This window comes from Anser brachyrhynchus, assembly GCF_964034855.1.
Source record: "Anser brachyrhynchus genome assembly, chromosome: 5".
Taxonomy (NCBI): domain Eukaryota; kingdom Metazoa; phylum Chordata; class Aves; order Anseriformes; family Anatidae; genus Anser; species Anser brachyrhynchus.
Window position 1 is genome coordinate 3,013,426 of NC_137699.1, and position 24,192 is coordinate 3,037,617.

The window sequence follows — 24,192 nt, forward strand, 5'->3', positions numbered from 1 at the left end:
CAAGAAGGATCCTGAGTGTGTAGGGAATGTGGGTGATTTAACCTTCCCTGTGGAGTCTGGTTCTCAAAACAGCATGGTAAAGCACCTTGTCTCTCCTAAACAGATTAGTTGTTTTGCATTCTGATGTAAGCTGGACATAGTACATGTCATGTAACAAATGGGATGATTTAGCTGCTTTACTGAATCCTCCATTAAGTGTGCCAAGAGCTGCAGAAATGATGACTGAGGTCCAGTTGGAAGACATTCCTGCTTGACATTGCTTTCAAATTAGACTGTTTGCAAAGTTCTTCCAGTAAACGTGGAAAAGGGTTAGAAAAAGAGTGAGCTGGGGCTCTTGACGTTTCCAGTAAAATCCCATCATCACATGCCACATTATCATCTGTCATATTATCATACCACATTATTTTCCATCAGATCATCATCTTGCATCAAAATGGTTGTATGAATCTGGGAGAAACTGGAACTGCTGGGTTGCTGTGAAGCTGAAGCAAACTTGGAGAGAATGTACCTCTGCCAGCAGTGCTGTGCTAGTCCCTTCTCTGAAAACACTTTGGGCTTTTAGTCAGATGCTTATTAGTAGGTCTCTGGATAACTGGTTAGTAAAAGACAGATCTATGATTGGTACAAAATGATGGTGCAGGCTGTGATAAGGGAAATGTGTGTCCCTATCTTCCTCCATGACCCTAGCCTGTCTTTCAAATTCTAAAAAGCATGGGAGTGTTTTGGAAAGTGTAATTGTGGCAATTTTAATAACAGACAGTATAAGGTAATGGCAGCCAGAGCACATTAAATGAAACAATATCCATATGGGCCTGTCAGAGAAGGGCCAAATGCTCTAGCTGTCTCATCCTATTGATGATCAGGCTGTTGCTTTGTTGCCACATTGGGATACATGGATTTCAGTTATTTTCAATAATCATTTGGTATACAAGAAATATAGACTTTGCCATTTGTGAGGTGCTGACACCATCTACCTTAGTTAGCCGCACAGCTTAGGAGCCTGGGCTTCCTGTGCAGCCAGTGGGGAAAGCGGCTTTTAGCTTGGGCATTCAGCATCACTCTCTGGAGACAGCATCTTTTCTGTGTGAGCACAGGGAGCACAGTAATATAGGCACCAAGTTTAAGGCAATTTGGCGAGCCATTTCCTTACTATATACCTGATACTTGTTTCTTCCTACTTGTTGGTAGGGTGAAAGAAAGTAGTTACACTCAGTGAACCATGTGGTTCCTCTGACAGTTGTTTCTGCCATCTAAAATTGTGCATTTCCCTGCTTTCTGTCATTTATAGAGAAGTGTCTGCCTGTATTTTTTTCCCCTTCAGTCTTATTTTTCACTCCTTTCTCAGCATGAGACAGGCTTGCTGCGTCTGCCTCTGCTTCCCATTTGCCACGTGTGAGAGGCTGAGCAGAGGAACATTGTGTGCTGCCTCAGGACTCGGTGGGGCTGACTCGCAGAGTGTCACGGACTGAGAAATTGCAACCGCTGGAGGAAACTCTTCAATGCTTAAGCTCAAGGCACTACATTCCTCATGGCTTTTCTAAAGATCCCTGACTATTTTATCCTTTTTTTTTCTTTCCCCTATGGACCAATCGTTAAATTGCCTGTAAGAGCTTGTGAAGATAAATGTCATGTAGATAAACGTCCCATGCTAACTGAGCATTTCAGTACGTAGAGTTCAAGAGAATGGGAAATGTGGAGAAAAAAAAAAAAGAAAAAAGCCTGTAGAGGGAGCTGATCTGGAAGCAGGGCTGGTGATCAGAGACATGAAATAGCAAACCTTTGACAAACACTGTGACCATATGCGCCATGGGGTCTGACTCAGCTTCCTTTGAAGTCAGTGATAGTCTGCTCTTGTCTTCTGCAGCAATTGGATCAGCCTTGTAAAGACAAGCATGGCCTCTATACTATGCCATCTTTCTTCCAGTCTGTCTTGGCTTCCAATGGAGACATCATATGGAAGGAACAAGGACATTTCTTTGCTCTTTCATTGTAAATGTGTTTTCCTTTTGCAGCAAATACAAATGCATACAAAAGCACTACAGCTTGCAGATTGTAAATATTCCTTGTCTTGGTCTTTGGGATTAGAGAAATGATGTTGTTGAGGAGAAATGCTGAGGTCAAAGCTGCAAACCTCTGGAGCCAGCCCAGCTGTATGGAAATCTTCCTCATTTTCGTGCTGTAGCACCAGCTGCCACCACAGCCCTTCCCTGAAGCTTCCTTCTGGTGTGGAATCCACACCTGCAGATGCCCACCAGTCTCCTGGTCTATGTGCCTGTGGAAGGCAGTCACAGTGTACTGGTATGGGGATAAATGCTGTTCTAAGGCAGTTTAGGAAATCCTCACACATTTGTTTTGCTTGCTTGCAGTCTTGGGTTTCTTGTCACTTGCCCTTCCTGTTCTTGACACCCAGAAACCAGTCTGTCTGTGCTGCCTGGCACTCTTTTTGCATGTACGGTCTTTTGTGTCTCTTCCACCAAGAAGAGTACATATACTAAAAAACGGTGGTTGTCTCAGGTTTGAAAACAGCTGAAGACCACACAAATAAATTATCCCTTTTAGTTCACTGGCTCAACAAAGCACTTGGTTCAAATGTCAAACCAGTAAAACCAGGTTGTTTCAGATTGATCAGACTATTTCATTATCAGAGATTTCTTGGGGAAAGAGGTTATTCTTACCAAAAAAAAAAAAAAAAGTGGCATATTTAATCTCAAGACATCATTTCAAAATTAAAAAAAAAAGGACCTGAAGTAAATTGATTTTTAGGCAAATGATAAAAATAAGTAAGTGCTCTTGAATGGCAAATCAGTCATCTGAAGAAACTCACACAGCTCTAGGGAAAGGGTTAAAATCCCTGTGGTGTCTCCACTGACCTCCATGTTACACTGAAGAGGAATTTGGCCAGAGCTTTCTTTTGGTAGACAATCTGAGTCAGAAAAGCAGCCTCTGCTCATGATTTCTTGCTCCTCCTTCTTCTCTCATCCAAGACTTCTCAGGGCCCGCTTCTATACTTAATATTTTAGATCAACATTTGTAATGCTGAGTTTAGCTGGATTCAAGCTATTTTGTTTTACGTGGTGTCTTGGAAGGAGAATCACCCTAAACTTTTTAAATGCTTTACCATTTAGAAAAGGTTTCTTTTCAACTGATGAACTTGTTTCTTCTCAGAAGTTTGGATATTATGCAGACTAATGTAATAACATTAGTAATCTGTTTTCTCAAGGAAGTGTGTGTTTAACCACTGTCCAATATAGTTGGGTATTTTGAAATCTGCTGATCCATTCTAAAATGCTTGCTTGACCTATACTTGACTTGGGCTTACAAGAAATTTTATTATGCTAGTACTGTCCAATTAGCTGTATTGTTGTGATTGTCATAGCTAAAGCTGTAGTATTTAAAAGTAACATTTACTGCACGATGTCTATTTATTTTTCTTCCTGCAGAAGGAGTCAATCGGTTCCATAGTCCTCTCAGGACATCCGTATTTAAGAATATTTGTTACTTCAGATTTATCCTGTCCATTGCATTCATCAAAACGTCTTTCTTTTAAGTATTTCATGCACCTGAAGGCATCCTTTCTATACAGCATGTGGACTGACTATTGACAGTGCAACCTGTATAATCAGATTCCCTCTGGATGAAATAATAGGTTGTGACTGCCAATTCAAACATTCTTCAAGAGCAGCAGTTATTCAGGCCACTAATTAAAACAATGCTAAAACATTCACTCTTGTGCTTACTTTTGACTAGAAGTCTTAGTATGATGCACTACTGAAGCAAAACCCTAGTTTTACTGGTAACGTGTGAATGTGTGATCTTGCTAATTGCAAGCTCTTATCGCTATAACTGATGGATCAAGCAGACCTGTGTTTCTAGGCTTATCAGTAAACTAGAAACACAAACTGTTTTAGTTTTCTTTTGTGCAATGAGGAAATATAATATTCTGTCTAGAATGAAAACTGATAGTCAAAAGGACAAGGGTATTAATTCAAGCCTTGCTCTCGTTGAAAGTAACTATACCTCAGCTGTGACCTCTGTGAAAAGTGAATATTGTCTCTGTGAATAATAAACCATGCTAGAGCTTTCTGTCCTCACTTCCTAATTAATACAGTATATAATAAAACCTGGGTTTTTTCTAAAACTTATATATAATAGCTTGAATTCTGGTATATATATTGTACTAAACCCAGAAGTTTCATAGTCATCTTTAGATATAATGACGAAAACAAGATTGTCCAAAGCTTTGAACTTCCTGCGTGTTTCAAGCTTCTGCAGATTCAAGTTCTGAATTTGAGTAGATGACTTTGGTGGGATGATTTTCTGTGCAAGGTGATTGGAAAACTGGAAGGACCCTGTGCGTGAAAATCTTGAAGTTCTAAGCCAGTTGCTGATTATGTGTTGTCTGAATTGGATACAAAACTTTCATTTTACTGGTGGAGTTCATTCCTCTTTGTGCTTCTTAGTTTGGTGGGAGGTTTAGTGAGTTCAGTATTTCTGTGTAGACGAGTTGCTCCACCAGTCCTTAGATGGAAATGGCTGCCAAAGGGTTTTGGAGCTCATTTAAATCTGTGCTGTAAACTTTGGTTCTGGTTTTCAAAGACTGAGAAGACAAAGGCTGCAGTCTGCTTTTCGATGTATTTTTCATTTATCTCATATTTAGTGATTAACAGTTCAAGCCTCCATATGTTACTGGCAGGATGAGTACTCTTCTGGGCAAAACAAATTTTACATAAGTTGAAATGAATAGCTGCTCAGTCAGAAGGTGTGATATATTTTAAAGAACACCCTGAGAATGTAGCATGGTTGGTGCAGAAATTCTTCCCTCATCTTTTACATTTTCCAATCTTCTCTCTTGGCACTGCTGAGCTGAAGTGCTTATTCTTTCTTTGCCTTCTCTCAGGGGAAGAGAAAAATGAAGGTAGCATCACATAAAAGTTGTCTTATCGTGTGTAAGGGTGGTATGCTGAGAACAGTTATTTATTGCTATTCGTTTCACCCTGTGAGTAGCTGCTATAGATTTATAAAACCTACTGATATACTTTAAAGTAGTTATGTGCCTTAGTTTTTATATATCAATAAATTTTGCACAGCTGTGGATGCTCAGAAGCACGTCTTGTGAAATCTTTGTGTTTTATTTAAAAAAAAAAAAGGAAAGTAAAAAAAATGTCGACCTCATAGCCAAGTTCTCCTCCAAATACTTCCAGCTGCAGCAAGAGGGATGAGTCATGCTGAAAGCTGAGGAGCTTTTCTTAAAGCCTTTTACTTGGTTCACATGATTTTTTTTTAAATTTTACATTCCTGTCTGTTTTTCTTTTCTTACAAAAAAAAAAAAAACACAAAAAAAAATGTGAAGGAGAGTCACCCAAGGAAAACCCGTATGAGGATGTGGAGCTGAAAGGCCGTCACGCGGGCCGAAAATCCCATCAGCTCTCCGAGAACTCCCTAGATTCTTTGCACAGGATGTGGACTCCGCAGGACAGGAAATACACATCACCTCCCCAGGTAACGCACGGCTTCGCAGGGCGTGAGGTCGCGTTTCTTTCTGCGCTCAAAGCTGCTGCAAGAGAATCAGTTGTGGCATAGGAGGAAGAGCAGCTGCACTGAGTGAGAAAGGGTATCTGGAAAAAGAATGTGATCAAATCCATAAATCATTGCTCTTGGCAGCTGTAATTCAGAGGCTCTGCACTGCAGTGCAGAAGCTGATTGCTGTTTGGAATAGCCCGGACGAGGGCTGGCTATGGGCAGCCGAGTTTAAGCAGAATCCTTCTGCCGGTTGTTTGGGGAGCTGAATCTGGCCCTAAATCCTTTGTGTGGTTACACCTCTTTGTGAATTCCTCAGTGTTTGCTGATGGGCTTTTAGTAGGACAGGAGGGAGAAAGTCAGGTTCTTAATCTTGCTCATGTATTATGTGCGGCCTCTCGTGGCTTGCTAATGTGAAGTATGTAGCATGGCATGGTTTCTTGTAAGATGGAGAAAGCAAAGTATGCCCCCTGCCCTAGTAAATAAATGAATAATAAAATAATTAGAAAAACCTGAGTGTCTGCATTTAACAAGGCTGTATAAGCTGTGTTGGCAGCATAAAATAAAACACCGGGAACTCTACAGAGTTTCCATTTTGTGGTGAATTTTCCAAAGCAGTGTGTTTTCTGTGAAAGCTATGAAATGCCAGATTGCTATGCTGTTTATGGGATCATTGTGTTCATAAGGAAAAATATAAATTTATCACATACTTAATTTTGAGATTCAAAGCTCCTTTTAACGGAACTTTGTTTTGTACTGAATCAACAGAAAATTTGCAGTTAAAAAAAAGTCATGAGGATCTACATTTTTGTCATGTAAAGTAACCTAGAACAAAACTGAATATGTTTTCTTTTGCTTATTCAGTTTGGGTACATGTGAGCACCGCAGTCCTAGAGACAAAAGCATTACCAGGATTCCTGGTATACACCTTGCCCATCAGTTGTAAAACAGGAGTATTTTCAGCAAAGGTACTGAAAAGGGAAAATATGGGAAGTGAATAATCAGGCAGAGTAAGGAGAAACAGAAACTACAGCCATGAAGATAACTTTGTAGTGAGAGACATACTATGCAGAACAATTACTTTTGGCTGTACTCTGTGTGTTAAAAGGAATTGTGATAGCATTTCGATGGTCCAGAAAGATGTCCCATTGGGGTAGGACCCATACAGGTCCATGGTAAGATACTGTCCACCGTTTGGTGTTTTACACAGGGTGATAAAAGAATGTACAGATTAAAGTTGCTTCTGTAAAGTTTCTCAGGAAATAAGTATTCTCTGGTATCTACGCAACAAGGCTATCTTTATTCTGGTAGCTTCTTTTTGAAATGCTGCCAGGAGTTTCCGTCAGTCCTGCCATAATTGTGCTGTCATTTTGTTGATATATAAAGCAAAGGGACACTAAGAGCAGGTCAGCTATGAGCCTGGGCAGTTCTCTGATGACCAGAAATAGAACAGTCTCAATTTCCTGAAAAATGGCAGCTTTGTCAACAATTTATCACCCAGTTTTTCCAGCATAGCAACATAGCTGGATTAGCAACATGACTCTTCAGTCATGGATGATGATAAACAAGATGGAAGAGATCAGAAGGTCAGCAGGCTTTCACCAATCATCTCCAAAAAGAACTTTCATTTCTAGACAGCTGCAGATTTTCCTGGCATGCAAACCTGTGGTAAGCAGAGATCTCAGAAACACTGGCTTGTGGTCATTTTGAATCCCAATCTCTTCTTCCTTCCCTTTTGTTGTTTTCAATTATTAAAGTCATCAGATAGAAAAAGAATGTTTTATTGATGATGACGTGTTTGTGATGCAAAACCCACACATACAGAAACACCTACTTTTAATGCCAGATCGTATGGCCCTGTAGTAGGTAAACCCTCCAAGTAAAACAAATGGGACATTTGCTAGTGCAGGTAGCAGTCTGTCCTTCACTTGCATCATAGGGAAGCTGGAAACAGAAGCCAAAGACCTGACCCTGCCAGCCTGCGGATTAACCTTCCCAAGAGTTGGGCAGAGCTGCTTTGAGGACTGTTCCAGGAGAGGGAGAGCCCCATTTTTTTTTTTTTTTAAGATAGATGTTACTTGATGCCTATTCCCATCAGTGAGATCTTGCCTTCCTTGCTACAATGATAACTGATTTGTCCTTTAAAGAGAATTCCTTGGGAAGGTAGGACAAAGCTGTAACCCAGCCTCTGCATACTGATGGATCTTAAAGCATCTTGACATGGTGGAAATTCAGCCAGCTTGATTTTCTACTTTCTTTATCTAGGATGAATAGCAGCCTCAGTGTAGTCACTCTGGATTTTCACCACTGCAAGTGAGAGAGATCAGGCCCATCATATCAGTGTTTTGATGTCCATCAAACTTTTCAGTTAGGTTTGAATGCTCATGGTGTTTGTTAATGTGGTGTGGGTGCATGGAAATCCAAAGCCAAATGCAGTCTATTGTTTTCTTTGAAATTTAGATAAAGCCTTAGATATTGACCCCTGTTTCTTCAGTTTGACCTTGCACCCTCTTTTTGAACATACTTCATAGGGTGCAATGGTGCCACCACTCGCTCACAAAGAGCTTCTTCTGCACTAAATGTTGACGAGGGGAAGAGCTCAAGATGTTCTTGTTCCCACAGCTACCTTCAAAGCCTAGCAGCCAGTCTCTGCGTATTGGGAACTGGTCGGAAAGGAAGAGCCACCGCTTACCACGGTTACCCAAGCGGCACAGCCACGATGACATGCTGCTGCTGGCTCAGCTTGGAATTCCCTCTTCCCCCTCCAGCCTCAATGAGGACAGCCTGAGTACCGCAAGCGAGCTACTGTCTACACGCCGGGCCAGGAGGATCCCAAAGGTACTGGCAGGATGATCTTGTTCCAACAAATTGTCCTCTGGGGAGATAAAACTGAACGCAAGGCCTCAATTACAAGGCTCATGCTGGGGTTAGGTCGCCTGTCTCCAAGAGCCTGAAAATTTCTATCCCACCTTTAGCCACTATTTATTTATTTATTTAGCCATAGAAAGCTCTTTTTTGCATCCTAAAGGAAATTTGAGATCAAAACAGAAACAGTAACTCTGGGAGCCAAAATGTATTATTTTTTTACACACACCCCTACTGTGCAATCCCTTCTCTAAAATTGGATAACTCTCCACTGGTCCAAAAGTAGCAAACATCTGATTGCCATCTTTGCAATGAGTTGATTTTAAGCCAATTCTCTTTTCCACACTTTTCTTTAAGCTTTGTGGGCCAGAGCATTTTGTGTACCTAATGTTATGATTTTGAGCGGGTGATGGCCAAACAATTATTATTTATAACATGGAGCAGCATCTAAAGTGTGTTTTTTTTCCCATCACATGTTTGGTTTTGGGAAAACAGTTATTATTGACTTAATATGTTTCTCTGCTTTTACTCACAGCTTACCCCATCCTCATAACCCTGTTGTCTTGAAGGATTTGAAGCAAAAACTAATGTTCTATTTTGCAAGGAGTTCAAATTTTCCAATTCAAAATAAGATGTGGAAAAAACCTACAAAGAAACACAACCCCCTGAAAAAAAAGGGGGGGGGGGGTGGGGGAAGGCATACCGAACAAAACCCAGGCCTTTTCTAGTACAATAGCAACAAAGGGGAGAGAACTGCCAATATATTTATTTTTGGCTTGTGAACAAAGGCAATTTTTACTGTATTCAGCTCTTTCCTTTTCTTACTAAACAGTATATTTTAAAGTATGTGGCTGTAAATACTGTGACTGGGGAGAGATTTTTATGTTCCTGTCAATTAGTTTGAAATTCTCCCTAAGCCAGAAGCAAAGAAGAAAATTATCTTTATGTCCTTAATATTTACTATATTTTTACTTTCTTGAAATATACTATTTTACTGCACAAATGAGCATACATCTTTGGAGGAAGTTACTCTAACTTACAGAGTAGTGTACTTTGGTTTTGAGTAAAATTTTGAAAGTTTGGATGTTAGTTTTGTACCCAACTTTCATTTTCGTCAGATTTAAGGAATAGACGTTCTCCCCATGTAAAATTATGCTTTAAACATATGAATGTTCATGGTTTTATCACAAATTTCATGATAATTTCTGCCTTTGACAGCTTTAACTCCTGGAATCATGTATTTGTGGATAATCTCATGTTTTTATTGAGAAAATATTAGTTATTAGAGAAAAGACTTGAACCTGAGAAACCCCTGTCCTGCATCACTGCCCCATGCCTGCACAGATGCACAACACAGAGAAGATAGCAGGGATGCTTCATGAAGCAATATCTAAATGCTTTTTTTTTTTTTTTTAAAAAAAAAAAGGGCTTTCTTCACCGCCATGCAGGTGTTTTACTCTTGGTGAAGCAGCTCAGGCAGACGAAGTGCTGAGAGTGCTGAGCAGCCCAGCAAAGAGAGCACAAAATCCCAGCAAGGCCCCTCACGGGGTGCCTCCTGTTTTTCCCCAGAACAAATCTTGGTTTAGTTATTGGTTACCTCCTCTGGTCTCCTGTCCTGGCTCCTCTCCTCAGCTACTTTGGGCTTCTCCTTCTGGTAATTGTGACTCAAGTACCCAACCACATGATTGTGTGCATTTGGAAATGGAGAGAGGGGCCTTATTTAGTTCTTATTGTGCCCAGTAGAAGCGTAAAGAGAATTTGTGCAGTAACTGTAAAATTTGCCATAAAAAATAGGTATATGTTTCAAATAGCACTCCTGATGAAATATGTAGTCAGCATGATTCAACTGTTGGAGGGACTGCATGAGATTTTGTACTAGTCTGTGCTCTGTTACTGACTTTCTATTGTGTCTATAGCAAATTAGCTTCTCTCTCTGAGTTTATTTCTCTCTGCAAGCTGAAATAAAACAGCTTTTGCAAATTGTGTAATAGTTCTGTGAGTAAAGCTGCTATGGAATGAAATATGCTATTACGAAGCATTATAAAGATTAATTGCTTCATATTTGTGACTTTTCAGAAATCACAATATATTGTTTAATTGGTAAGTTTTAGTAATCCCAACCTCTTGTTAAGGTCACTAAACATCAATATTTTCCTTCATCTCAAATTATTTTGGATAGGCAGGTATTATCTGGATTAGTCTTGTTGAAGGAAGTCATAAAGATGATTACCAGGAGTTAAAACTCCAGCAACTGCTTGCTTTAGCCAGCACAAGTAGCTCATTTCAAAATACATTCATAGATAAGGGTAGGATCAGAGAAAATAGATACAGCACCTCTGAAGGTCAGTAAGTACAGCACAAGTTCGAAGGGGAAGGGAGGAAAAGTCTGTATGGGCCAGATCCTCAGCTCATATAATGTGGCTTCAAAGCAGCAGGTTACTCTGTACCTAAAAAGGCTTAAAAAAGCTACAGTCAACTTTTTCTGTCTCAGAATCCTCAGTCATATTGTGCTTTTATTGCAAGTGCCTAAGTCATTTTTGAAAATGGGATTTTGGTTTCTGAGTTCTTTCTCTATGAAAGCCTATCTATAGGTAGGGTAGTGAGATGCAAGATAAGTGATTCAAACAAATGGGATTCAAAATAAGAGACTTGCACTTTGAACTAGTAAAGGTTTAAGGGCATCCAGTTGACCTATAATCCACAGTCAAATTGTTTGGATAAATCCATTAATTAAAAGTTTCATAGCAGGGAAGTGTTTAGCCTTACTGTTTTTTCACTTGCCTATTTTGCAGCTTGTCCAAAGAATCAATTCCATCTACAGTGCAAAAAGAGGGAAAAAACGATTGAAGAAGCTTTCTATGTCCAATATTGAGACAGCGTCCCTCCGAGGTACAATACATGCATCATGGTTCAGTGATCCACTTGAATATTAGAGAATCAACACATTCTCGTCTTTCATTCACATGTACCTCACGCTCAGCTTTGTTTAGAACTTTCTGGTATGAACAATGATAATGTTGTGAAATGAGAAAAATGGGGATAAGATAAAAATAAATCATATTCTCACTGTTGTCTATCCAATTAATCCTGTGACCAGCTAGACTTACTCAGCCTGTTCTTTAGTTCACTTCTTCAGTAGTTTGTATCTCTAATTTTTGTCCAGAATTACAATTTGACTCTCTAATTCATTCATGCTTTTTCCTGGCATGAACATTTGAATATAACTCAGCCTCTGCTTTGGATTGGTTCTAGAAAAGCATGGGCCCTGAAAGAAATTCAGGCTGTGTTTGTAATAGGCGTACAATGAAGTTTAATACAAGTACACCTCAGAAATGCATCTTATTGTAAAATTACTTTTGCATGTTAATCTCAGTCTGGTGAATTCTGCTGATTAAAAATGTTATCCAGACAAAGCTCGTAAGGCTTCCCTTGACTTCTCAAGTGCTACATAACTTCCTTTCAAAAAAAAATTAGAAAAATTGCAAGTCTGAAAAGGTAGTGGATGGGATAAAAATTCATTTTCAAAATGTCTCATTCACCTCTTTAGCTTAGCATAGATGGCAGTTCAGCGCAACCATTTGCTGGAAGGGAGAATGAATTCTACATTTTCATCAAAATGAAGCTCTTATTCTCAAGCAAAATTGAAACTTATTTCAATGGAAACATAATTTAAACAGTCACTCAAACTGTTTATTTCAATATGTTTTAAAACTCAGGAGGACAGCATGTGTGGATCACAAGGTTCAGTGTGAGGTGTGTGTTTTTCACAGTTTCACCACAGTAAACTGAGTTCATGTTTGCTTTGGTTTTATATTAACTGATCCCTCTGTCTCCTCTGCAGATGAGAACAGTGAGAGTGAGAGCGACTCAGATGACAGGTTTAAAGGTAAGGGGTCAGCCTTTAACAGCTTCTAGTCAGCCACTGTCACAGACCCTGTCAACATACATTCTCATGCTACTGCACATTGTTCCTGTCCGTGACCTGTATTTTCCTTCCTGAACTATTCTAACTTCATTACTGTAGAGCTCACAAAAATTCCAACACAGCAGCATGAATGTGGAAAGCAAGGACAAAATGAACTGTGAGGATCTAACAAGGATTTGGAAACTGTGCCAGATAATGAAGAACAGGACCTTTGATAGATTTGCTTTGTCAGCTACTTCACAGATGCTAGTGTTTTTCAGACCAACTACTGGGTGCAAACGGAGAGGGATGAGGTTGGATAAATATACTTTCTTATTATTCATATGCTGCTTTAAGTGTTTGCTTCTAGCTGCTGTTGGAGGCAAGATACTGGGTATGATCCAGTGTAGCAGTTCTCATACTCTTTTATAGGTCTGCAGTCTGCAAATTGTAGAAATTCCTTTATCAGTACACGGCACCTGCACAAACTCTGCTTAAGCCAGGCCAGTAAATTAGTCTGTTATTTTCAAGAGTCCTGATAAATGGACAGAACTGTAAAAGAAAGTCAAAGGCAGCAAAAGCAGATTTTTATTACTAAAAACCTATCGTATTACTAATAAGTGAGGGCAAAAAATACCCACAGGAGCGCAGAGCTGTGGTTATAAGATGAGGAGAAAGCATTCTTATCTGTCTACTACAGATATCACCTGCTTGCTGTTCATACAGGAAACCTGGCTGGAAAAAAAAATATCTGAGGAAAAAAGGTGTGTTCCAGACAGGTGGTGGTAAGACACAGAAACTCACCCAAAACAATCCGTATGCAACATTGTACAGCAATATCTGCAAAACAGCTCATTCCTCCTTTGTAGACAGATACTAGCCCCAAAACACTTGCGATTATGTTTCTCTTTGTGTCCAAAAATCAAGGGGGTTGCTTTTACCCATAGCCCACAATTAAGAAAAACAGGGCCTCTCTTAGAAATACTCTGTTTTCACTGGAAACTGAGTAGCTTTTCCCCTTGTTGTTGTGGAAAGGAGGATCCTCATTCTGATGTTGCTCTAACTGACTGCTTCTACATGACCTTATAATTACATAGATGCTCTTTGGGCATCCTGAGCCAAAGATCCAGCTGTCATATGTAACAAAACAGGATTTTTTAGGTCCTCATTTGTTGAGGTGGGCTCTTTGGTTTTGCCTCTTGCAAATATGAAGCACTGTCCGGCCACGTGAGGCTCTCAAGGAAGACAAATCAGGATCTTTCTTAGGAATTGGCTTCCCTTGTGCAGTCACGCCATGACCAAGTGCTTTATCAAAATAATTTATAATTCTGTGTTGTTATTGTGTTGTTAAATTGTGTTGTTAAACTAGTTGTAGGACAGCTGATCATGAAGGGATTTTCTTTTATTTCTATCAGTTAATTACTGCTGTGATCAAGTGCTTGTAACATCTTATTTCCCTACAACGAGGGAGAGTCTGTCTTTTGCAAACTGTGTCAATGAATATAGCCTTAAGGGGTTGACATGTGCTGCTAATATTTTGTCTGCCATTGCACAGAGATCCTGGTGTGAAGGGGTGGGGAAAAGCATGCAGGCAGCTGTTTTTACTTAGTTGTTTTCACTTATTTGTCTACCAGAACTGGTAGTGATGACTGACTAGTCCACCAGAGAGATCTGGAGACAAGTCATTGGATCAAGGAGTATCTTTCAGTCAGGACTGGATGTGACTATAAATCTAAATCTGCTCCTTGGTCTGAATTGGCACAAGCAAAGCAATCCTGCAGGAGGCAATTTGCACGTTTTTTCTCTTCTCTCCTTTCCTTCCCCCTTCCCTGGAGCTCATTCCACAGCTTGTATGAACTATGCCTATGCTGTGGAGAAGGAGAAAGTATGCCTTTGGTGGCTCTTACCATAGAGCTGTGCTGTATAGGGACAGATCACAGAAGTGTTTTTCAGCAGTGTAAACAAGGTCCAAGTCAGGCCTGAGGAGAAGTGTTGCCCCGGAGGCTCTAGTGCATTTGCATTATAAGTTTCACGTAAGAGCTTATAATATAGTTTTACACGTGAAGGAAAAGCAGACATTTGGCAGGACAACAGTTATGAACTGCAAATGATTTCAGTGACTTAGTGTTGCATCACTTCACTACTTGGAGAGAGTTTTGATTTATGGGTGGAATTAGTGAGGGAGACTATAGTATTAAGGTCTGATTTTGTAAGGAGAACATGCTTGGAATAATTTACTGGCAAATTGAAAGTCCTTTGTGAATGGCTGTGGCTTACACATACACATTACATTCCCAGGTAATGATCTGCATTTTTTTTTTGATGCTAGCTCATACCCAGCGTCTAGTACACATCCAGTCAATGTTGAAGAGGGCTCCAAGTTATCGAACCCTGGAATTGGAGCTAATCGAATGGCAAGAACGGGAGTTATTTGAATATTTTGTGGTAGTGTCACTGAAAAAGAAGCCCTCTAAAAACACTTACCTCCCAGAAGTGACATATCAGTTTCCCAAGGTAAAGAAAAAATCTTATGTACAACTTACTCTAAATGCCTTGTAAGATCATTACTTTGCTAAGATCAGTAAAGTGGGAAAATTAATGGAATCTATTTCTTAAATTGAGTTAATCATTCAGCTTTCAGATTTTTTATGAAGGAAAGTGAAGGTGACTGAAAGCTTTCCATATTTACAAAATTGTCTTTTCTAGTGCTGGAGAGTTTAGCCTAACGGTAGGTGCTTTAAATATTGTGTTTAAATTCAGTTTCTAAATATTTCACTTTCAACTCAATTTGACTATATTAGGATTTGTTCCAAAACCCACTGAAGTCAATGGAAAGACTTTGGCTGAGCTATGGTATTTCTCTTGTGTTCTTGCAGCAGAAAGGAATTTGAGATAGGAGTGTGTTGTAAGTGGACATTGTGCAACAAGGGAGTTTCAGTCAATTAAAAAAAAACACAACAGCAGTGACGATTTCTGTTGTACTAGCATCTATAAGACTGTCCTGGGGTAGTGCCCACTCTTCAAAACACCAATAAGGAACAAGCTGATGGGCCCTTGCTCTTCAGAGCTCATTATTAACCCTCTCCACATTGCTGAGAGGTGCTGTGGAGCTGGCCCTAACAGTAACTGATTGAACTTCAATTTTTGCCCCCCTGCAGCTAGAAAGACCAACCAAGCAAATGCGTGAAGCAGAGGAACGTCTCAAGGCTATCCCTCAGTTCTGCTTTCCTGATGCCAAGGACTGGCTCCCTGTCTCTGAATACAACAGGTAAACCTTCTGGTGCTCCTCTGCCTCTGAGTGCTGATGGAGTGCATCTGGAGCAGCTGCCGGCTTGCTGATGCCCAATTAAGGAAGCAGCAGTTTGAGACTTTGCCACTTCAGGCTCAAGCAGTTGTATTACTTTTTTTTTTTTTAAAGGTCCCAGTCAGGCTGGCTTACAGGCCTGTGTGGCTGAGGGAAAGAAGTTTGAAGGTTTCTCTCAGTGCCAAATCCAGAAGTGTAAATGGAAGTATTTAAAATAAATCTTGAAAAGAACAGGGCCCTGCCCACTACCTGCCCTAGTCATCTACCCCGGAGTGCTTACCTAATGTTGCAGGGCACCTCTTTGTTTTCTCAGAGCAACGCTGTTCCAAGAACTTTTTGGAGACATGCTCTGTGCCAGCAGAAGAGCTCTATCTTCCTATGCTTAGAGATAAGTGTAGTGTGAAATAAGACACATGTGGAGTGTGTCTAAAGGGGCTTTCAGTGATGACAAGGAATTAGCATTCACCTGCAGGAATTACGGCAGAAAAGGGTGCGTATGGAACATTTTATTGGCTTACACATGGCACGTACAACATAATCATGTTATATTCTGTGTTGCTTGGCTGTATTATTCAATACTTGGAAGCACCTGAATAGTGAAGTATTGAACACACTGAAGAAGCAGAGACCTGTGCGGGCAACATTGGTGGGAGCAGCATGCAGCCCTGCTTACACAGCATTCTGCTGCTGCTCTGCTAAACAGATCTTCCATGAGCCCATGTTTGTGAAACAAGATATCCATAGCATATTCTGCTATAACTGTATAAACCATGGCACTGCACTGCAAAGAAAAAGTGTTTTATATAAGCCATTTCAAAGTTGCAAAGTAGCCAAGAACATTTATCAGCCCATGGGCAAATTCACAAATACATCTCTGTACCTGTGCTGTAATTATAGCCTTAAACTGTTGGTGTACTTCTCTGTCACAAATAGTACTTATCCCAGACAAGGATATAAAATGAGCTAGATTTTACAAATATGTGTTATTTTTGGATTAGAAAATGATTTCTCTACTCTTAGAGAAGATCTAGGGTTCTCCCTTTAAAACAAGGCACAGTCCAAAAAGAGGAACTAACTAAAAGGTAAGGGATAATGCAGCATTTGAATACTGCTCTCAAAATCTGTTTCAAGCGTCCCTTCTGCAGTATGAATGGGACTGCCATGTTACTGAAATTCAGCACATCTCTCTTGTTGCGAGAAGATAGCTAGGTTGTCCAGGACCATGCCGATATTTTTGCTCTAATACGGATGGAATTCGGCCCTGGCATATGTCCAGATGACAGGCAGGTGGAGAGAAGACCCTCAAATGGGTAGAATCTCTCACAGGATAAGGTAGTATCCCTTTTAAAATGCTCTACCTCATAGCTATGCTGTAGTTCTGATACTAAGATCTGGACAATTTACTTCCTTCTAGTGAGACCTTTTCTTTCATGCTGACTGGGGAAGATGGAAGCCGGAGGTTTGGCTATTGCAGGAGGCTGTTGGTAAGTACACACCTTAATTTCAAACTGCAGAATTCTGTTAAACAATGTCTCAAGACTATAGTCTGAACTTTGAGGCTGTCTCTCAGTGTTTTACAACAAAACTGGTTTGCTCACTCTGAAATTTGAAAACGCGAGGAGCTCAAGTATAATAACACTTTGAAATACCTGTCTGAATCAAATAGATTCCAAGTCCTTTCAGCTATTCATAAGAATGTGGGAAGTTTCTTGTGTGGGTGCTCTCCTTTTAAGTTCTTTATATCACATGCTTTCAAGCAGAAGTAGAAATACTACAACACTGCAAACAAAGGCAAATGTGGTATTTCTAAACATTTGTGAGTAATGTTTATTCCTTGGACAGCTGCTTACATCCCCAAAGTGCTCTGCCAGCACTGCCTAATCAGTCTGCAGCATATCTGAGATGTAGGTAAACGTGCTCCTACTGGCCAGGGTGGCGTAATGACGGCAGAGAGCAGACCACCATCAGCATTGTTTCAGGACCGTGCAATAAGACGATGCCCGTGCCTGGAAGTCTCGGGTCCCAGACTCCCTTTCAGTCCTTGTCACCAGGGGTAATCAATTGGTGGGAAGGGGACCCGGTTCAACAGTTCTATGTCATCACTGGACTCATCACTTGGAAAACAGTCTGGTCACCAGTTAAATGAGAGCATGGCAGTGTGCACGTGTGTTATGGGGGGGAAGGAAACTACATGACGATTAGTGAAGTCTATTAAGCCATGTGATGCACAGTTTAAACAGGCATTTTTCTGTCCATTCCTGCAGAACGTACGGGATGGCAACAAAGCATACAGCAGTTGGCCATCCCTGCACTAGCCAACACTCATCACCAGTTGGACAGATTTGGAGCTGTTTGTGAATGACTAGCCAGGGAGATGTAGCTCCTGTACTATTCACAGGACGGTTGACTGCACTTGGTTGGAGAGCTTATATGGATAATAAATACTGCGGGAGCCTTTTGCATACTCTGTGCAAAATGAATATCTGCAGCAATATTGCAAGGTTTTAAATAGGTATCCTCCATCTAAGAGAAAAGGACACTGGCCTTTTCCCCTTCCTTCCCTCTCTGGCATAATTTCCCATCTTTCCAAGCAGGGAACACCTGCCTTCAATAGCTTTCAGAGGCTTCAGGTAGACAGAGCAACTCGCTGATATTAGAACAGCACCCTCCATTCTGCATGCTGCCATTACGTGACCCTGCTCTTACTCAAGTCTCTGTGGCAATGAGTTTTGTCATGCAGACAGCAGATGCTCTGTCTGGGAGGTATTGCTCTGTGGGGGTCCTCTATTTGTAAGAGGTTTCATTTAAACTAACATAACAGAAAAATTGTTTATCAATTCTGTGGGCGGTATTTGCTTTAGGTAGCATCACAGAAACACGCTTACTCTGTGTAACAAAGTTTGTAAGCGTGGGCTAAAACAACAGGGTTTATCTGTGGAAAGGAAATGTCAATGAAGGCTTGTGTTACAGTAAATCTAGGGCTTGTCAGGAGGTGATTCAGAGATAATTAAGTGGAGCACCTAGAATATATCCTGGCTGATGTAAATAAGCATAACAAGATGTAGTGCAGCAGCACAATTCAGTTATTTTTTGTGTTGTCGTTTAAAAGGATAATAACGTACATTCAGCAAATGTTGGCTAGAATCAAATTATGGAATGTTTTCACTCTACCAGATCAAGGTGATTTAAGGCTTCTGTACTTATGGAAATGTCAGCAAGTTCAGAATCATTCACAGAGCTTATGTTTGTGAAATGCAACACACGATCAAGTTGAGACTGAAGTAATAGCCACAGTGAAAAAGATGTATACACAGGAATGTTGAATTCATTTTTCAGTGAAAGATTAATGTTTTACTCTCTTAAGGCTCTGTGAAATCCACCCTATATTAAAGGCAAGGTAAAAATAGAACGTGGACTTTCGGCTAGTGCAGAAGATAGGTTAGCAAAGTAGGAAATACCAGGCTCAGAATTAAAATCAATACTGCATACTTCTATATAAATGGTGTTTTGAGAAAGCATTAGAGATTTTTTTTTATCCTCTGTTGCCCTTGGCAAAAATCAATCAACCAGTCAGCAAAAAATAATGTGAAAAAATGGGAAAAATACATACTCCTCTGCTAAACCTATCTATTAATTATAGAGCCAGTTAAAAAGCAGATCTGCTGCTGCCCTGGGAGATCACTTAATTCAAGATGTTTCATCTGGTTCCAAAACCTGATATGCAGAAGCTGATATGTCTCATCTCACTGGTACAGCCTACCCTGCAGAGGAAAGCGGAGTAATACTAACTGTTCTCTTTCTGGGGCAAATCCTGCCCTCTGAGACCAAAACTGGCACAGCCTGGGACATAGCAAGAAAGAAGTTTTTTGAAGCTGCAGAGAAGCATCTCAGCATTTCTCTGTATGAGGAAATGGCAAAAGAAGCAGAGATCTGCTGTTTTTTGAGCCCCACAGAATCTCTCTGCCTTGCTGGGAGAAACAGAGGAGTTGGTGTTGTTACCTCAAATGCCTTCCCCAAAGTGCTCAGTTGCGCTCACAGAGAGAAACAATTTCTTGTCCCCTGCAAATGTCAGTGCACGGGTGGAACAGTCTCACGGATGTGTACTGTATCAGTGAGATACTTCTATTTAAAGCCATGTTCTTTTTTTCTCTATGCAAATACAGAATTTCCACAGGCAACAAGGAGCAGGTGAATTTGGCAGATACCGTTTACATGCCAGAGGCTTGGGCTTTAAAGCATATTTTTGTATTTGGCTGTGCAGTTTCCTGAGCAACTTCTGAAAGGTGCAGTCAGGGTGGCTCTAATGCCCAGGAGTACACAGTATCTCCTCTGAGCAGTCTGATTCCCAACCCGCGACTTCTGTCAAATACACTAACCATAATCTGGGAACTATAAGAAGTTTTCAGCAAACATTACATATGGGAAAGATGGGGGCATACTGCACAATACAGGACTGTATGAAAATCCTGAATTCATTATAAACCACTCTGCTTCAAGGTAAGCCAACTGCTGCAAGGAGAATTCCATAGAGAATATTCCCCAGCCATCCTGGAGAGGAGCGCTCATAATGTTCAGCTAGAGGTTTCTCACACCTTCTAGAGCACTTGGCAGTCATTGGCAATAGGCTCCATGGTCAGATGGACCAATCTGTCCAACCCTGCGAGGTAGTGTCCAGCTTACTATTTCTGTCTCTTTGCAGAGTTCGGTGTTCTGATGCCTTTGTTTACAAAACAATTACTTTTTTGTTACTGAACCTTTTGTCAGCCTTGTTCTTCTTTGGCATGTTGTGATATGAACAAACAGCTCCACTTTCCCTCTTTCACCTTTGGATTTCAGATTCTTCCAGACAGTTCTGGGAGCAGGGTCTAAAACCCTGCCAAAATACCTCAAGGGATACAATGACAATTATGTTCTGTTTGTATAACAAATCCTGTGCAGTATCCCTTTAAAATGTATTTATATTATCTTGTTTCATGGAATGTGACCTATTGTACCCCTGTAAACAATCTGCACTTTCATAGATAGCATGGAGTTTTTTCCAGTTACATTTCGCTACCTCCAAGGCAATCGTGTAACATCTTTCCTGGTCACTTGATATGAGAAGTATGCGCTTTCATATAAAAGGAAATTGACCGATATACTAGAGATATTAGATCTTGCTACTATCCCATTTTACTGAGAATAACAACATCTCTAAAGGTCTCCCCTGGATTTCAAGTACCTGCGCATGGAGGTGTGCTTTGAAAGAGAAAAGTGACAGGCGTGTTTTTAGGAGAAAAGGTCTTCCGTTTCTCCTACCAAAGGCAGAGGAAAAAGCAGGTTTTGGAGGGGGCTTTTTTCAGCAAACTTCAGAGTAAACTCACTGTAACAAGACTGGTGTGGGCCACTTGTGGATCAGCCCTGATGCAAATCTCAGCTCTTCCATCTCATAGCCAAGTTCTTGTCAGTTTATGTTCATGCTCTTGGGAATCTGTCTCCTGTTATCCACAAAACTCATCAGTGTTTTCATTTGTGATGGACTAAGGCTTAAAATATCCTGGGCTCTGTGAAAACAAATCAAAAACAAATCAAAACCAAAACACAATTCCCTCCATCCCTCTTCTTTAGGGGGAAGGCAGTATATCAAGGCAGAGTCAGTCTGATGCGTTTCAGCTTGGGCTCCTTAACCACGCAGCTTTCCTGAACTGGGCTGATTGATTGCATGGAAGAGTGAGCAGTGGAGGACGTGACTGCAAGGCTGTAGCTACCTTGCAGAACACAGCCTGCAAACTGGAAGCACTCTATTCTGAGAAGAGAAGAGGTTAAACCAGCACGGTTGCTGGATGCAGCCTCTACGAAGTCTCTGCTAGTGAAAGGAGATGAGTCCAGGCAGAGAAGGGAGGTGTGTGGACACGAAAGTTAAGATTAGTGCTTTACCTGATACAATTTTTTTTTTTTCTGGGAAAGAAACAAACTACAGCACAATGAACAGGTGTTTTAGATCTCTCTTTGCGGTGTAAACTAATGGCTGAGGGGGGAGGCTATGTGAAGAGTTGCCAGAGTTAGAGATTTGAGAAATCCTGCCTCTCAGAATAGCTCTGCCTGAGGCTTTTACTTGCTGTCTCTTACAGTTGATACATATGCACTCGGGAAGCTGTGCTGTTTGCAAGGAAAAGTCTCTGAAATAGCAGAAAAGGATGTCCTATATGATGAGTGTGAGGAAGAAGAGTCCCAGCTCTGAGACATGTAGCTTTTAAAACATTTCAAAGCAATGCTATTTCATAAAGCAGAATCTTTGAGTAAGCACTGAGCAGTTATTGTTTCTGGTCTTATAGATGACCCAGGAATGTGATGTTTTTACTGGCACTCATTGAGACAGCTCTTGGTTGGGAGCTATCCAAGACTCCTGGCATGGCTTCGGCATTCCTGCAGATTTGACACAATGATTTTAACCAAAATCCCACATGCTTGATATAATCACTCAGTGCCTTTAGAAAGGGTTTTATACCTAATATGGACAAAAAAGGGTTCTGCTTTTTCAGAGACATGACGTGTAGTGAGCAGGTTTGGATCCAGAAATAGACTCATCTGTATTCACTTAGCCCTGGTATTTTTTCGTGGTCTCTATTGTAGCAGGCTAGGCACCTGCTGACTGTCCAAGCCTAGATTGCAATATTCCAATTTGAAAAGCACAGCTACCTGCAGTTTCTCTTGATTGCCATGTGTGTGGCATGTAAGTGCCAAACACACTGGGGGAAAGTTAATCACTGTATCAGCAGACTCTATGGATGAGACAAAGATAAAAATATACTGGCCTTTTATGTGGATCCATAGGAGATGATCAGCCACTTTGGCTAAATATACAAGTGGGCAGAAGCAGATGGAAACGGTGACTCTGAGATCCTTTATCACAGTGTTAATTAACAATAAGGTGGAAAGCTGCTGTGCATGGATGTGTCAGCCATCTGTGCTCATTGTATGTATGCAGGACACAGGCAGAGCAGACCAGCTCTCTGCTCTGAGAACTTTGCCAGTGAGTATGGGTTTCTAAAGTGCTTGGTATTGGACTAATTGTACCTCTTTTCTAGTAAATAAGCAAAATTCAGCAAGTGGTTGTACCCTGCTTTCACGCATAGTGTTGCTGGGCCTTTCACCACCGCAGCATAGACAGGGTTGCAGCTCCAGTATGCTGCGAGAATACACTTCAGTCATGCCAGTTAAACCATTTGCTTCTCTAGGAAATATCTTCGATAGGATGGTTATAGAGAACCATTTTGATAGCTTTTAGAAGGGAGGAGATATGCATCGTTGATTTATACTTGCCACGGTTCAAGTTATTCATGGGTTTCATATTTATCTTGCATGAATCTGAAAAAGTTAATGATCTAGCTCATGCAACTTGCCTTTGTTTAGGTCTGTGAGCTTTCTTTCTGTAAGTTAAGCTCTCTCTGAACACCATGGAGTGTGTTGGGAACTAAAGCCACAATAACTTCTCCTAGCATTATAATTCTCATCTCCCAGCACATGGCCCCAGGGTGGCTTCACTTCTCATGCCACAGCAGATGTAGAGGACAGCGGCATGAGCGGACGCAGGCATGAGATGCAGTTATAGTTAAATGTGCTTTCATGGCTGCAAGTCAGCGTGATGTTGGAATACAGCTCCAATATTCTGTGATTTCCAAAGTGGGTAAGCAATATTTATGCTTTTTAGCTTCCTGTGTTATGGAAGAAATATGATGTATTCTCCAAGAGTAGCTATTTTGATGGAGAAATGGATAGTAAAAGATGTCACATTATGACCAATTGTGTGAATAGAGAGATAAGTGTATTTCCTTATGGCTCCGAATTAATATGTAATTTCAATCTCCTTTTTACTGTTATCAGCCAAGTGGAAAAGGGCCACGCCTTCCTGAAGTTTATTGTGTCATCAGCCGGCTGGGGTGCTTTGACTTATTTTCCAAGGTGAGAAGATTTTTTTCAATATTGTTTTTTAACGTGAATGTTTACTGCGAAATAGTCACATCAATGAACCAGACAAGAAGAATTTCTTCCTTTGATGGGAGATAACTGTATTTTATGGTTGCTGTTTTGGATATTCCATCCCTATTATTGGGTTCATCAAAGAATGTCTTATTACTTCTGTGACTGAGGCAGAACTTGATTCAAAAAACATCTGGGTGTCTGTATGATCTGGATGACTAGAGTATTTTCCATTGTTTTCTGAAGCCATTCTCTGCTAAGCTGTAATTCTTGGCACCCACAGTTTGGATGATGGGCCAGTACCACTTTTACTCCAGTGCCCTGTGGAATAATGAGGTTAAGAAAAAAGATAATTCAATCCGTGAAGTCTATATGCTTAACAACATAGACATGATTTTTTTTTTTTGGATTTTTTTATCCTAAGAGGCTAAGGAAGTGTGGATAATCTTTTAATTGGCCTCTACATCAATGAATCCAAAGTTGCATCATATGCTTATGTGATTTACCTAGGTAATAAATTTCTGACACAGGAGTTTTGAGACAATAAGCAGGGCATTGCAGCTAAATAGGGATTGAATAACCATAGAAACAGTTAACTGCCAGTCAGCTTCAAAGCCACAAGCATTATTCTTTTGTAAGACAA

General features: G+C 40.5%; 1 protein-coding gene across 11 annotated transcripts in view; it reads left to right on the forward strand.

Annotated features, from left to right (window-relative positions):
- Positions 1-24,192, forward strand: part of DENND2B (DENN domain containing 2B) — a 170,155-nt gene that overhangs the window by 112,058 nt on the left and 33,905 nt on the right. For all 11 annotated transcript variants that reach the window (XM_080595788.1, XM_080595792.1, XM_080595785.1 and 8 more), the window contains 8 exons: positions 5,351-5,499; positions 8,140-8,355; positions 11,175-11,271; positions 12,224-12,268; positions 14,616-14,800; positions 15,445-15,554; positions 17,005-17,074; positions 23,454-23,531. In XM_080595788.1, coding sequence (XP_080451914.1) covers positions 5,351-5,499; positions 8,140-8,355; positions 11,175-11,271; positions 12,224-12,268; positions 14,616-14,800; positions 15,445-15,554; positions 17,005-17,074; positions 23,454-23,531 — 950 coding nt within the window. The remainder of the gene's footprint in view (positions 1-5,350; positions 5,500-8,139; positions 8,356-11,174; positions 11,272-12,223; positions 12,269-14,615; positions 14,801-15,444; positions 15,555-17,004; positions 17,075-23,453; positions 23,532-24,192) is intronic.